General features: G+C 61.1%; 1 protein-coding gene across 1 annotated transcript in view; it reads left to right on the top strand.

The window, feature by feature from the left end:
• Positions 1-14,327, top strand: part of LOC103126749 (leucine-rich repeat flightless-interacting protein 1-like) — a gene marked incomplete at its 3' end in the record, with an annotated part of 44,188 nt that extends 29,861 nt beyond the window's left edge. The window contains exons 9-13 of the mRNA XM_060184697.1: positions 6,990-7,055; positions 9,545-9,580; positions 10,634-10,759; positions 12,799-12,870; positions 14,125-14,327. Coding sequence (XP_060040680.1) covers positions 6,990-7,055; positions 9,545-9,580; positions 10,634-10,759; positions 12,799-12,870; positions 14,125-14,327 — 503 coding nt within the window. The remainder of the gene's footprint in view (positions 1-6,989; positions 7,056-9,544; positions 9,581-10,633; positions 10,760-12,798; positions 12,871-14,124) is intronic.
• Between the last annotated feature and the right edge of the window lie 291 nt (positions 14,328-14,618).

Raw genomic sequence — 14,618 nt, 5'->3', positions numbered from 1 at the left:
AGCAGGGGCTCCAGAGACAGGACTATCTGGGGAGGAGCCTGACGGTGCCAGGCAGACCCAGGGCAGGAGGACCCTCGCGATCCTCATGCCCGTCCTTGTGCTTTGCGCCACGTGCGCTTAACCCGCTGCGCTACCGCCCGACCCCCCCCCATGTTTCCTAGACCTCGGGCGAGGGTCACTCCAGAAACTGCCAACACCCGGATGCGGATGCGGGACCAGGCCCCCAGGCCCTTGAGCCCCACCCCCGCTGGTCCCCAGCCGGCCTGTGCCACCTCCCCGTCCGGTCCGGTCCGGTCACCGCCCCTGGCAGCCTGCCCTCCCGCCCCTCCTGCCCTGGACTTGTGAGGCTGTGACTGGCGGGGGTTCTGCCGTGGGGGTGCCGTGGCACTGAGCCCCCCTCTCTCTGACACAGGGCTCTGCCTGCGCTGACCTCGGCCTTCCTGGTGCTGGCTTGGCCTCCAGAGTCCTGTCTGTCCAGAGTGGATGCCGGGTCTGTCCCCCCACACCGTGCGTGCCCTCCCCGCCTGCCTGTGTCGCTTGAGGGGTTGACAAGATGCACCTGGCACGTCGACCTCCTCTGGGAGCACAAGGGGGACCGAGGTTCAGGGTGGGGGCGAGTGAACTTCCCTCAGCACCGGGGTCAGGGAGCCAGCTCGCTGGGTAGGGGACCCGCCTCGCATGCTCGGGGCCCAGGCTTGAGCCCCAGCACCACATGGGAATGCTGCGCAACGTCAGGGGACGCTCCAGACCTTTGAAATTCAAAATGATGGATTGAAGTCAGGCATTCATCCGGCCCAGCAACACACACACACAGAGAAACAGAAAAACAAAACCCAGACACTGTTTCGGCCCTTATATAGAAAAAAAAGAAAGGATCTTGGAGAAGGAGACTCTCGTTTCCATAAATTCAGGCCCCAAGTTACTGGTCTCCTGGGTCCCCTGCCCATTTCCAGTGATTGTTCCCTGTTGGGTTTCTTGTGTGTGTGTGTGTGTGTGTGTGTGTGTGTGTGTGTGTGTGTGTGTGTGTGTGTGTGTGTTTTCATGGTTGTCTCTTCCGGGAGCCCAAGTGGGGCAGGAAGGAGGGCTGCCCTCCACACCGGGAGGGCAGGGAGGGCGGACAGCCTCCCTTCTACAGCCTCCTCGGCCCTTGCTTCCTGTTTTCAGGAGTCCGAGGCCGGAGCCCTGTGGGGACAGGTGTCCTGTCCTTCTGCACTGGCCCGCTCTGCCCCTCCCCTGCACGCTGCCTCTTAGCTCACACCCATCTCCTGCCCTCACTGACTCCAGGGACCCTCCAAGCCGGGTGTCTGTCCCCTCACATTCCTGAGTGCTGTGGCCTCACCGGGCCGAGTGTTCCTGCCTGGCCCTGGCCCCCTGGCACTTTGTCACCCTTTCTGTGTCCCTGGCCGGGTCCCCATGGGGTCCTGCAGGTGGCTTCTACCAGCTCCTCCCCCCAGAAATCGGGGTGCTGTGGGCCAGCCTTGACCTTCTCTGACGCTCCTGCCTGCCCCCCGTCCCCCCACCTGAACCTTCAATCCTTGAAAAAGAGCCACACTCCTGCACCCAGGATGCTGGGAGTAGGCCCGGCCCAGCCCCCCCTCGCCCCTTCAGAGTGGCCCGTGCCCTGGGGACGCAGCCTTGGTGCCCCAGCCATCATGTTTCTCCCCGCACCCGCCTGTGTGCTCAGAGCTGCCCGGCTGGCCTGGTGTCACCCGGTGTCTGTCCCTGCCGTCCCCGCCCCTCTTTCCCTGGCTGTGTCTGGGGTCTCAGAACCCACCCCCCCAGCAGCCTCCGAGGGGCTCAGTCCCTCTGGCCACCTCCAGCGGTCACTCACTCCCACGGCAACTGGCAGGTCCTGTGCCCTCAGAGAACGTGGGCACAGGTGGCACTGAGCTGGCCTTTCCTGCAGGGCATCCTCAGCAGGTCGCAGGCCCCTGGGCGATGCCTTTGGAGGCTCAGGCACAAATTCTAGGCCAGGCGCCCCGCAGAGACCCTGCATGTTCCCAGCGTGGTGCCGCCGGCATCTTCTGAGCCCCGAGACCCCCTCAGCCTTGCCTGAGAGGGGACAGGCGCCCCTGCCGTGGGCTGCAGTCTTTCTACCCCCCACGCCAGGGTGTCACGGAGGCTTCTGGGAGCAGATTCGCTCTGCACTCCCGCCGAGGAGAGGTCTGGGCACTCGGGTCAGCTGCCTGTCTTTATTTTTTTGATGTATTTTTATTTGTTACTGATAGTTTGTAACAGGATTGTAAGATGACAGGGTCTAGCCCATACCACACCCACCCCCCAGAGTTCTCGCAAGTCTCACAAATGGTCTGCTTGCTTCTGTTTGGTATTTATTTATTTATTTATTTTGCCTCCGGGGTTCTTGCTGGGGCTCAGTGCCTGCACGGCAGTCCACTGCTCCTGGAGGCCATTTTCCCATTTTTGTTATCCTTGTTGTCATTCGTATCCTTGTGGTGATTGCCATTGTTGCTGTTGGATAGGCCAGAGAGAAATGGAGAGAGGAGGGGAAGACAGAGAGGAGGAGAGAAAGACAGACACCTGCAGACCTGCTTCACCATCTGTGAAGCGACTCCCCTGCAGGTGGGGAGCCGGGGGCTCGAACCAGGATCCTGACGCCGGTCCTTGCGCTTCGCGCCATGTGCGCTTAACCCGCTGCATTACCGCCTGACCACCCCCACCCCCCCCCAGAGTGCTTTTCTAAAATGAGAGAGTAAAACCAGAGCACCATTCTGGCACATGTGGTGCATGGGGTGAAACTTTGGATATCATGCTTTATATATTTATTTATTTCCCTTTTGTTGGCCTTGTTTGTTGTTGTTATTGATGTCGTCGTTGTTGGATAGGCCGGAGAGAAATGGAGAGAGGAGGGGAAGACAGAGAAGGGGAGAGAAAGACAGACACCTGCAGACCTGCTTCACCGCCTGGGAAGCGACTCCCCTGCAGGTGGGGAGCCGGGGGCTCGAACTGGGATCCTTATGCCGGTCCTTGTGCTTTGCGCCACGTGCACTTAACCCGCTGCGCTACAGCCCAGCCCCTGGATTTTTTTTTTTTTGGCAAGTTCATGTATATCAGTTTTCTAGATTCCACATATGAGTGAAACCATCTGGTAGTTATCTTTTTTTATTTTTATTAGTGATTTAATATTGATTTACAAAGTTATGACAACACACAGGGGTCCAGCTCCCCCGTCCCCACCCCCAGACTCTGCGTCCCGTCCCCTCCACTGGAAACGGCCGTGCTTCTCCCAGCTCACAGACACGGGCTGGCTAGTATTCCTAGAGCTGTCTAGATTTATAGGCATCTCCCGTTCTCCTCTGCTCCTGCCTTCTCTCCTTCCTCAGTCACACCTCCACCTGCGACTCCGTCCGAGTGTCCTTCCTTTTCCTCTTCTCTCTCCGGGTCCTGATGGAGTCGGGGCTCAGAGCCCTCTGGGCATCTCCCTGACATTTCTCCCCTCTGGGAGCAGGGACCCAAATTCTCTATGGGGAGCAGCAGGTGGGAGTTCTGGCTTCTGTCATTGCTTCTCGCTGGACATGGGTGTTGGCAGGTGGACCCACACCCCCAGCCTGTGTCTGTCTGTCCCTCCTGGGGCAGTCGTCTTTTATCTCTACTAATTTCACTAAGCATCCTCACCTCCAGTTCCATCCATTGTGTCCCAAAGGGCATGCTGTCACCTGTAGCAGATCTCCCCTTTGGTTACTCACCTGTCACTTTTTTTAAATATTTATTTATTTATTCATTTCCTTTTGTTGCCCTTATTGTAGTTATTGTTGTTACTGATGTCGTTGCTGTTGGACAGGACAGAGAGAAATGGAGAGAGGAGGGGAAGGCAGAGAGGGGGAGAGAAAGACAGACACCTGCAGACCTGCTTCACCGCCTGTGAAGTGACTCCTCTGCAGGTGGGGAGCCGGGGCTTGAACCGGGATCTTTACACAGGTTCCTGCGCTTTGTGCCACGTGCGCTTAACCCGCTGCACCACCACCCGACCCCCTCCCCTGTCCCTTTAAACCCTCGGCAGGGGCGGGTGCAAGGACACAGGTGGCTGGCCACAGCTGAGCCTCTCCCTGGAGTCCAGGCTTATTTCTGACCAGAGCTGTGCCGGGGGGGGGGGGGGGGGGGGTTTCGAACCTGGGACCTCGGGCCTGCAGGTCTGGGGCACCACCGCTGTGCTATCTCCCTCTGAGATTTGGCAAGTGATGAAAGTGGCCCCCAGCCTTCCAGGCGCCCCCCTCTTGCCCGGCTGTCTCAGGACTGGCCGTGGCTCCCGCTCCCGATGGTGGCGGTGCTGGAGGGAGGCGGCCTGCCTGGGGCTCACGCACCAGCTTCTGTGGGTCCTGCCATGCCAGGCCCATCTCCGTGTTTCCAGAACGCTCCCTCTGTCCCTCTGTCTATGCTGCCCGGCACCCCCGGGCTGCCAGCCTGAGGGGTCCCCGCCCACGAGGGCACCCTCTGACCTCCGCGCCCCACCCCTGGCCCTGGGTCACCAGGTGGGGGGTAACCCTCACCGAGCCTCGACTCCCCCCCACAGCAGCCGGGCAGAGTCTAGGTCCTCACAGTAATGGAGCAGGGGGCACAGCCAGCCCCCCCACGCCAGCCCTCCCCTCCCTTCCCCTCTTCCTCTCCCCTTCTTCCTCCTCTTCTCCCCTCCCCTCCCCATGCCCCTCCTCTCCTCCCCTTCCTTTCCCCTTACTCCTTCCTCCTTTCCCTACCTCTCCCCTTCTCCCCCCCACCTTCTCTCCTCCCTGCCCTGCCCTCTCCCCTTCCTTCCCCTCCCCTCCTCCTCGCAGAGCGTCTCCACCTGTCCCGGGGAAGGCAGAGAGGTCTGTGCACCCAGGATCCCGTGGGTGGCGGCCAGTGGGAGAAGAGTGGACAGAAGTGTCTCCCCGGGCGTGGGGACGTGGAACCCGGGGCCACGCCTGCCCCCCCCCCCCCAGACACTCTGTGCTGTTGGGAGACATCGTGACCTCACTTTGTGTGAGCGTGTTTCCTCGGTGACATTACAGGTCAGTCAGGTTCCTCAACCAAACTGCTCCGTAGGGCATGTGGCCGCGAGGTGACCTTGCAGGAGTGTCTGTCCCCACCCTGAGAACCAGCCAGGCCGCCCCTCCCAGCAGGAAGCAAAAGCCACGGGGCTCAGCACGTGTCCCAGGCCACCATGTGTCCCAGGCCACCGGCTGGTCACGTCCCAGATGGAGTCTTTTCTGGGTGCGGGCGGAGGGTGCTGGGGTGGCATCCTGGGCCCAGACCGTGGCAGCACAAGCCGTCCGCACCTCGGGGCTCCTGTGGCCGGGGCTGGACTCAGTGTCTCCTGCCGGTGCCTGGGGACAGCCCTGGCCAGGCGGGGTGCCGTATCCTGGTGGCCACCAGCTCAGTTGGCGATTCTGTCCCCTCTCGAGTGGGAGACGGGGCAGGAGGGCAGAGGGCAGCTGCGGGAGAACCCGTAGGCAGGAGTTTCCATTCTGGGGGTTCTGTGCCTTGAGGGACTGCTCTTGTGACCAGGTCAGGGGACTCAGCAGGGTGCCGAGCACTCCAATGACGCCTGTCCTGGGTGGGGGGCCGGGCGAGCCCAGAGGCGGAGCTGAAGGCGAGGGTCCTGCGTGCCCCCCTAGTCTGGCTCCGGGCTCACGGGAAGCAGGTCGGGTGACTGGGGTCTGGGGGGGGTTGCTGGGAGGGGCAGGGAGAGCGCAGGCCTGGCACCCACTGTGGGGTGGGCCGCCGTGTGCCCGGCACCCACCCTGCCCCCTGCCCCTGCCCCCCGCCCCTGCCCTGCCAAGGGGAATGTTTTCCTGTGTTGTTTTGAGAGTGGAAGTGCTTCTGGGCTCCAGATCGCAGACAGCGCGAGGAAGCTCCTAGGTTGTGCAAGACGGTGCAAGTGGGGTACTTTGCAAGACTCGGAGGCCCCAAGTTCAGTTCCCAGCACCACCGTCAGCCGGAGCTGAGCAGGGCTCTGGGGTCTCATTCTGTCTTTTCTCTCATCAAAATGAATAAAATAGTTTTTAAAAGAAGAGATTCTACACAGTACACGTACAGCCTCAGGCAGAGCAAGATTCTAGACAGCACAGGCAAAGGCAGAGGCCCTGCAGCGCCCATGGCGTTTGTAGGTGGTGGGGGCCGCGTCTGCACCACAGCCACAGTTCACCCGGAGGGTGTTTGCCTGGCCGTGCACACGGCCCGGGTTCGAGCCCTGACACACCACATGGAGCACTGGTGAAGCTCCAGTGCCGTGCTTTCTCTCCCTCTCTCTTTATCTCTGTCTCTCTGTCTGAAAAAGTGGGCCTATGACTGTGAAGTCTCCAGTGTGTGTGTAAGAAAGAGAGAACAGGGGCTGGTCCCTTCCTTGACTGCAAGAGGATGCTTAGATCAAGCAGGTCAGCAGGAGGGAACCAGCCGGCCCCTCTAAGAGCAAGTTGCAGGGGCCGGGCTCAGCCCGTAAAGCGCACGTCACCAGGCACAGGGACCTGGGTTCGAGCTCCAAGTCCCCACCTCCCGAGGGCAAGCTTCAGGAGCGATGGAGCAGACTGTAGGTCTCTCTCCCTTTCTCCCTGTCTCTTCCTCTGTCTCCCCTTCTCTCTCTTCCACCCTGCTTCTCTGTCTCTATCATAATAATAAAATTAAATGGAAAAAAAATGGCCGCGGGGAGCGGTGGGCTCATGGTGCAGACACCAGGCCCCGGCAACAACCCAAAGCCTCAGACTGAAAGCCGCAGACGAGCCTGATCCAGTGCCATCCCTGGGGCGTCTCTGCTGGGCCTCCCACCCTGTGTGCAGGGCTGCGTTGGGGACGCCCTTTCTCCTGCCACTCGGGGCCCGTGGCCATCTGAGCTGAGCAGACCCCTCCGGGCTGTGCCCCCCCGGAAGCTGCTGGTGTCCTGTCACCGTCCCGTCTGCTCTGTGTGCGGGGGTGCGGAGGGGGGGCAGGCTACCCACCTGCTGCCTCTCCGCTGACCCCTGCCTGTCTCTGTCTGTCCCTGTGGCCGGCTGTGTGGACAGCCCTCGGAGCACGGTGGCCACCTCAACTCCTGCTCCCGGGCCAGCTCTGCACGTGCCAGCCCCCTGGTAAGTGTGCCTGTCCTGCTGCTCTGTCCCTGCTGCTGGCCTCTGTCCTCTCCTCTGACCCTCCCTGCTGACCTCTGGTCTCTGTCCCCTCCTCTGTCCTCTCCTCTGACCCTCCCTGCTGGCCTCTGTCCTCTCCTCTGACCCTCCCTGCTGACCTCTGGTCTCTGTCCCCTCCTCTGTTCTCTCCTCTGACCCTCCCTGCTGGTCTCTGTCCCCTCCTCTGACCCTCCCTGCTGGCCTCTGGTCTCTGTCCCCTCCTCTGACCCTCCCTGCTGGCCTCTGGTCTCTGTCCCCTCCTCTGACCCTCCCTGCTGGCCTCTGGTCTCTGTCCCCTCCTCTGACCCTCCCTGCTGACCTCTGGTCTCTGTCCCCTCCTCTGTCCTCTCCTCTGACCCTCCCTGCTGGCCTCTGTCCCCTGCTCTGTCCCTGCTCTGTCCCCTGCAGGTGTCCTGAGCTAATCCAGTCGTGAGGCGGAAAAGCGGGAGGGGACTCTGGGTGTGGGCTGTGACGGCTGGGGACAGCTCGGGGACCCTGGGCTGGACTGCAGCAGAGGGGACCCCTGAGAGGAGGGAGGCGGGGCTGGGGCAGGGACTGCAGGCTGGGAGCAGCTGTCACGTTGCCTCCCTGGTCCCGGCTCTTTCTGGCCCAGACGGTGTGTCCTGCGTGGCACTCAGAGATTCTCAGGTGTCTGCAGCCCCGGGGACCGAACTCAGGGCCTCCCGCGTGCAAGGCCGCGGTGTTCCACTGCTGGCCCACCTCCCCGCTGCTCACAGACCAGCTTTAATTTCTCCCTCTTCCTTCCTCCCTCCCTCCCTCCCTTCTTTCCTTCCTTTCTCTCCTTTTTATTTATTGGATAGAGACAGCTAGATATCCAGAGGGGAGGGGGAGATGGGGAGAGAGACAGACAGACGCCTACAGACCTGCTTCACCACTTATGAAGCATTCCCCTTGTAGGTGGGGACTGGGGACTCGAACCCGGGTCCTGTGCATTCAACCACTCGGCCCCAAAATTTTGTGAACTATTTCTTGGGGTTTTCTTGTCTGTTTGTTTTCAAATATTTTTATTTCTTTTATTATCGGATATAGACAGAGAGAAATCGAGAGAGACAGAGACCCCTGCAGCCCTGCTTCACCATTTGTGAAGCTCCCCCTGCAGGTGGGGACCAGGGGCTGGAACCCCGGGCCTTGCACACTGTAGTGTGCGCCACCGCCCACCCCCTCACCTCTTTGTTTCATTGTGTTTCAATGAGGGAGCAGAGGGAGAGAGACGGACGGAGCACCGGCCCGGGACACACGGCGCTGGGACTGAACTCAGGTCCACGTCTTCTGCCCACCACTCAGCCAGCCATGAGTGACTTCAACTTCGTTTTTATACGTCACTGTTTGTTAATGAGAGAGGGCGAGGGGGAGAGAGAGAGGAGAGAGAGAGGTGGGGGGAGCCAGAGCTTCACTCTGGTGCATGATGTCACACATGCTGAGTGGTGCCCTAGTCTCCCCTTCTCTCTCGTAACAAATGCATCTCTAAAAATACTTCTTATAAATTAAATTTTTAAATAAAAATAATACAAAAAGGAAAAGAAAAAAATACTTACATCACAGGGCCGAGTGGTGGCGCACCTGGTTGAGCACACGTGTCACAGTGCTCAAGGACTCGGGTTCGAGCCCCCGCTCCCCACCTGCAGGGGGAAGCTTCACAAGTGGTGAAGCAGGGCTGCAGGGGTCTCTCTGTCTCTCTCCCTCTCTCCCCCTCCCTCTCAGTTTCTCTCTGTCTTTGTCCAGTAAATAAATAATATTTAAGAAATGTAAAAAAAAAAAACAACTTTTTTTTGGTGTTCAGGCAGTGGTGCACCTGTTTAGTGCACGTGTCACCATGCTCAAGGACCTGGGTTCGAGCCCCCGGTCCCCACCTGCGGGGGAGGGGGGGAGCTTCATGACTGATGGAGCAGGGCTGCAGGGGTCTCTGTCTGTCTCTCTCTCATCCTCTCAGTCTGTCTTCATCTGACCTTTACTCACAGGTGGGTGGGTATATGCCAGTCACGATACTTTCATGACGGTGCGGGGGTGGGGGGTGTCTGCTCAGGGCTGGCAGGAGTCACAGCCCGTGTGGCTGGAGGCTGGTCCCCACGGCTGGCTGAGGGGGGAGGGGAAGAGGAGGGAGCCCCCCTGCCATGGGCACAGCCCGGCCACCCCCCCGTCCTGCTCCCCCTGGTGAGCTGCATCCAGAGAGGGCAGTGGGGGACACTAGGAGGCCGCAGTCTGCTCACTGTGCCACCATCTAGTGACGCCGAGTGGTACCGACCGGGCCGCCTGGTGCCTGGGCCGGTCTAAGCTGCAGGCCCGGCCCCCTGTCCGTGCCCCTGTCCGTGCAGCTGTCTGGGGATGGAAGGCCGCCCGGGGTGGGGAGGACGCTGAGCCGGCCTGGCTGCCCGGCAGGAGCTGACCCCCGGTGCTCGACCCCACTCACCTCTGTCCCCCCCACCCCCCTGCAGGTGGAGGAGAGACCTGACAAAGACTTCGCCGAGAAGGTAAGGCCGGGCCCCGCAGACAGCGTGTGGACTCTGCGGGGACAGCTGTGTCCTTCAGGCGGACCCGGAAGGTTCCCCAGCGGCCACCAGCCCCACGGAGGGACCCTCCTGTCCACAGCCTGCTCTGCCCCCGGCTCCCTCCCCTGCTCTGCACATGCCGGCGGAGGGCACCCAGTCCAGTGCACCTGTGACCAAGCACGAGGACCCGGGTTCAAGCCCCTGCTCCCCACCTGCCAGGGGGAAGCTTCACGAGTGGTGGAGCAGAGGTCTCTCTGTCTCTCTCCCTCTCTATCTCCCCTTCCCTCTCAATTTCTCTCTGTCCTGTCCGATACAAAAGGGGAAATAGCCGCCAGGAGCAGTGGACTCTTAGTGCCGGCACCGAGACCCCAGAGACAACCCTGGAGGCAGTAAAACAGACAGACAACCATAGCAGACAGACAGACTTAAAAGATTTATTCTAGGACCCAGAGATGTCTCTTCCATTGAACATGTCCTCTGCCATGCACCAGGCCCTGGGTTCAAGCCCCGGCACCAGCAGAAGCCCCTGGATGTGGGAGGGCTGTGGGGTTCTTCTTTCTCTGTGTGAATAAAAAGAAGGAAGGAAATTGGGCCAGCCCCCAGTTCACTCCCCACCATCAGCCAGAGCTGAGAAGGACTCTGGTGTCTCTCTCTCCATGTATCTATCATTAAATGAATAAACTAATTAATTAAATGAGAGACCCTCCTGCCTGAGGCTCTGAGGCCCCAGGTTCAGTCCCTGCACCACCATCAGCCAGAACTGACCAGGGCCCTGGGGAAAATAATTATTATTATTAATATTAATAATAATGGCTCTGCAAATGGACCCTCCTGCCTGAGGCTCTGAGGCCCCAGGTTCAGTCCCAGCCGGGGCTCAGCAGACTCTGTGGAAAGACTCCTCTGAGGCGGCACAGTCTGCAGGGTGGCAGTGCGGGCACCCCGTCTGAAGAGGGCAAGGCCATCCCACCGGGCTGCTGGGCCTGAGGCGGCGTGGGGCCCGGCTGCGCTGACCTGCTGTTTGTCCTTCCCTTCCAGGGGGCCCGCAACCTGCCCGGCCTGTCGGCGGCCACGCTGGCCTCTCTGGGGGGGACGTCCTCCCGGAGGGGCAGTGGGGACACGTCCGTCTCCTTGGACACCGAGGCGTCCATCCGCGAGATGAAGGTGAGGCCCTCCACAGGGCGCTGAGATGGCAGCTGCGGGGCCCTGCTCACCCATTAATAGACACGCACCGACAAGAGCAGGTCACCAGGCACAAGGACCTGGGTTCGAGCCCCCGCTTCATGAGAGGTGAAGCAGGTCTGCAAGTGTCTCCCTCTGTATCTGCCCATCGCCTCTCCGTTTCTCTCTGTCCTGTCCGTAAAAGATAGAAATAGAGAGGGGGCTGGCCACCAGGAGCAGTGGATTTGTAGTGCCAGCCCCGAGCCCCAGCGATAACCCAGGAGGCACGAGAAAATACTTAAGTCTTACTTTTGCTATAACTTGGGGCACCCATTATCATGCTGAAGGGCCCGGGTTCAATCCCCGGCTCCCGACCTGCAGCGGGGAAGTCTCACAAGCGGTGAAGCAGGTCCGCAGGTGTCTGTCTTTCTGTCTTCCCCTCCCTCTCAATTTCTCTCTGTCCTGTCCATAAAAAGGCAGAAAGTAGGGGAAGAAGATAAGCGGCCACCAGGCCACCAGGAGCAGTGGATTTGTAGTGGTAAGCTACCAAGTGATAAGCTTGGCAGCAATAAAAATAATAATAGTAAAATAAACAATAACTTGCATCCAGCAGAAACAGCACTCAGTGATGGGAGTGCTTCACCGTGCCCTGGACCCGGGTCCAGGTGAGCCCAGGGTCATGGAAGAGCACCCTGCACAGCACCAGGGAGCCATGCAGGGTGGGCAGGGCTGTGGGGTGTCTCCTCTCTCAGCACCCTGCACAGCACCCAGGGAGCCCATGGAGGGTGGGCAGGGCTGTGGGGTGTCTCCTCTCTCAGCACCAGGCACAGCACCCAGGGAGCCCATGGAGGGTGGGCAGGGCTGTGGGGTCTCTCCTCTCTCAGCACCCTGCACAGCACCCAGGGAGCCCATGGAGGGTGGGCAGGGCTGTGGGGTGTCTCCTCTCTCAGCACCCTGCACAGCACCCAGGGAGCCCATGGAGGGTGGGCAGGGCTGTGGGGTGTCTCCTCTCTCAGCACCCTGCACAGCACCCAGGGAGCCCATGGAGGGTGGGCAGGGCTGTGGGGTGTCTCCTCTCTCAGCACCCTGCACAGCACCCAGGGAGCCCATGGAGGTGGGCAGGGCTGTGGGGTCTCTCCTCTCTCAGCACCAGGCACAGCACCCAGGGAGCCCATGGAGGGTGGGCAGGGCTGTGGGGTGTCTCCTCTCTCAGCACCCTGCACAGCACCCAGGGAGCCCATGGAGGGTGAGCAGGGCTGTGGGGTCTCTCCTCTCTCAGCACCCTGCACAGCTCCCAGGGAGCCCATGGAGGGTGGCAGGGCTGTGGGGTGTCTCCTCTCTCAGCACCAGGCACAGCACCCAGGGAGCCCATGGAGGGTGGGCAGGGCTGTGGGGTGTCTCCTCTCTCAGCACCAGGCACAGCACCCAGGGAGCCCATGGAGGGTGGCAGGGCTGTGGGGTGTCTCCTCTCTCAGCACCAGGCACAGCACCCAGGGAGCCCCATGGAGGGTGGGCAGGGCTGTGGGGTGTCTCCTCTCTCAGCACCAGGCACAGCACCCAGGGAGCCCATGGAGGGTGGGCAGGCTGTGGGGTCTCTCCTCTCTCAGCACCCTGCACAGCACCCAGGGAGCCCATGGAGGGTGGGCAGGGCTGTGGGGTGTCTCCTCTCTCAGCACCCTGCACAGCACCCAGGGAGCCCATGGAGGGTGGCAGGGCTGTGGGGTGTCTCCTCTCTCAGCACCCTGCACAGCACCCAGGGAGCCATGGAGGGTGGCAGGGCTGTGGGGTCTCCCACATCTGGCTTTCTCTTTGTCTCTTTCCCTCTAAACAAAAAAGTGGTCACAGCGGCTCAGAAGGTCACTTGGTGGTGTGGGCCCGGGTCTGTTCCGGGTCTGCAGTTTGTGTGAGGGATGGAGCCTGTAGACTGTGCAGCTCCGACGCCCCCTCAGAGCAGCTCCCAGGCGGACGGTGAGCTCTCTGGGCCTCCGTGTCCCTCCCGCTTCCCCCTGACCCTCCTGCCTTTCTCCCGAACCCCGGCCCAGGACCTCAGTGATCTCAGGGACCAGGTTCAGGACGTGGAAGGCAGATGCATGCAGGGCCTGCGGGAGATGAAGGTACCGCATGGCTCGTGCCCATGACCCAGCCAGATGCCCAGCCGGGAGGGCGCGGCCTGCAGAGCCCCTGCTCCCTCCCGGCCTCACCCACTGGGGGAGACACACTAACCCTGCCTGACGCACGTCTGGAACTCACCCCTCAGACGCGGGCACCTTCCGCCTGCAGGTGGCCCGGGGGGCTGGCTTCTCAGACCAGTGCTCCCCCCAGCTGCCCTGGCCGCTTCAGATGCATGTCCGTGCCCTCACGTCTACTTACGTGTGAACAGAGCACTTGTACAAAACCGTGTGGCAAAGTGGCCGTCTGCGTTGGTGTGTGCTTGGAGTGTGTGCGACGGCAGCACGGACCAAACTAGTGCAGACAACTGACGTTGTGACCCTGAGAACAGCCGCAGGCCGCGACTCGAGTCTGTGAATAAAAACCCAGCGGCCGGGCCAGGCGGTGGTGCACCTGGTTAAGCGCTCACATCACAGTGCACAAGGACCGGGGTTCAAGCCCCCGGTCCCCACCTGCAGGGGGGAAGCTTCACCAGGGCTGCAGGAGTCTCTGTCTCTATCTCCCTCACCTCTCTTAATTTCTCTCTGTCTCTATCCAGTAATAAATAAATAAAAGATTTTTAAAAAGAGCTAGGCGTGGCGCACCTGGTTAAGTGCTCACGTTACAGTGCTCACGGACCCGGGTTCAAGCCCCCAGTCCCCACCTGCAGAAGGAAAGCTTTGCAGGTGGTGAAGCAGGGCTGCAGGTGTCTCTCTGTCTCTCTCCCCTCCCCTCTCAATTTCTTTCTGTCTCTACCCAATAGTAAGTACATAAAAATAAATAAAATAAAAGCCCAGCGGCTCACACCTTTCTGCTGCCCACTCAGAGAGCAGGGTCCCAGGACGGTGACAAGCGGCTGTTGGGTGTCCGCGTGGCTCACAGGGTCCGAGTGGGCCGCCAGCAGGGGCCCGTCCAGGGGCAGGTGTCTCCCCAGGACCTGTCCCGTGACCCCGGGGCTTCCTTTAGTGCCCCAGGGCGGGGGTCTGGAGCCCACTCTCCCCTCTCCTGCAGCCACTCAGACGGGGTCCCCACCCCAGCTCTGCTTCCGGGGGGCCCATCCGGTGGGTCCTGACCCAGCAGCTCTGTGCCGGGCCCCGCTCACCTCCGCCATCCCCCACGCATGCCCGCTGCCCTGATGTTGCTTCCGTCCGCCTCACCGTCTGCCTGGGCCAGGGCGTCCTCCCGTGACCCCCGGTCAGTCACACTGCTCTGTCCCCCAGGACTCGCTGGTGGAGGCGGAAGACAAGTACAGGAAGGCCATGGTGTCCAACGCGCAGCTGGACAACGAGAAGACCAACTTCATGTACCAGGTGGACGCGCTCAAGGACCTACTGCTCGAGCTGGAGGAACAGCTGGCCGAGGCCCAGAGGCAGCACGAGGACAAGAGCAGGGTGAGGGCGCCACGGGCTCACAGACGAGCAGGGTGAGGGCACTCACGGGCTCACAGACGAGCAGGGTGAGGGCACTCACGGGCTCACAGACGAGCAGGGTGAGGGCACTCACGGGCTCACAGACGAGCAGGGTGAGGGCACTCACGGGCTCACAGGTTCATGGGCACATGCTCTTGGGCCCACCCATGTGAACATACTGTGCATACGTGCTCACATGTGGGCACTCGCGTGGACCAAGCGCTCTCCGGGCCCCTCTGTTTGGTGCGGCACCATGGGTGAGCCTGGGGCCCGCACATGCAGTGCGTGGATGTCTCCAGCCCAGC

This window comes from Erinaceus europaeus, unplaced genomic scaffold, assembly GCF_950295315.1.
Source record: "Erinaceus europaeus unplaced genomic scaffold, mEriEur2.1 scaffold_359, whole genome shotgun sequence".
NCBI classification, from domain to species: domain Eukaryota; kingdom Metazoa; phylum Chordata; class Mammalia; order Eulipotyphla; family Erinaceidae; genus Erinaceus; species Erinaceus europaeus.
This window is presented reverse-complemented; position numbering and strand designations above follow the sequence as displayed.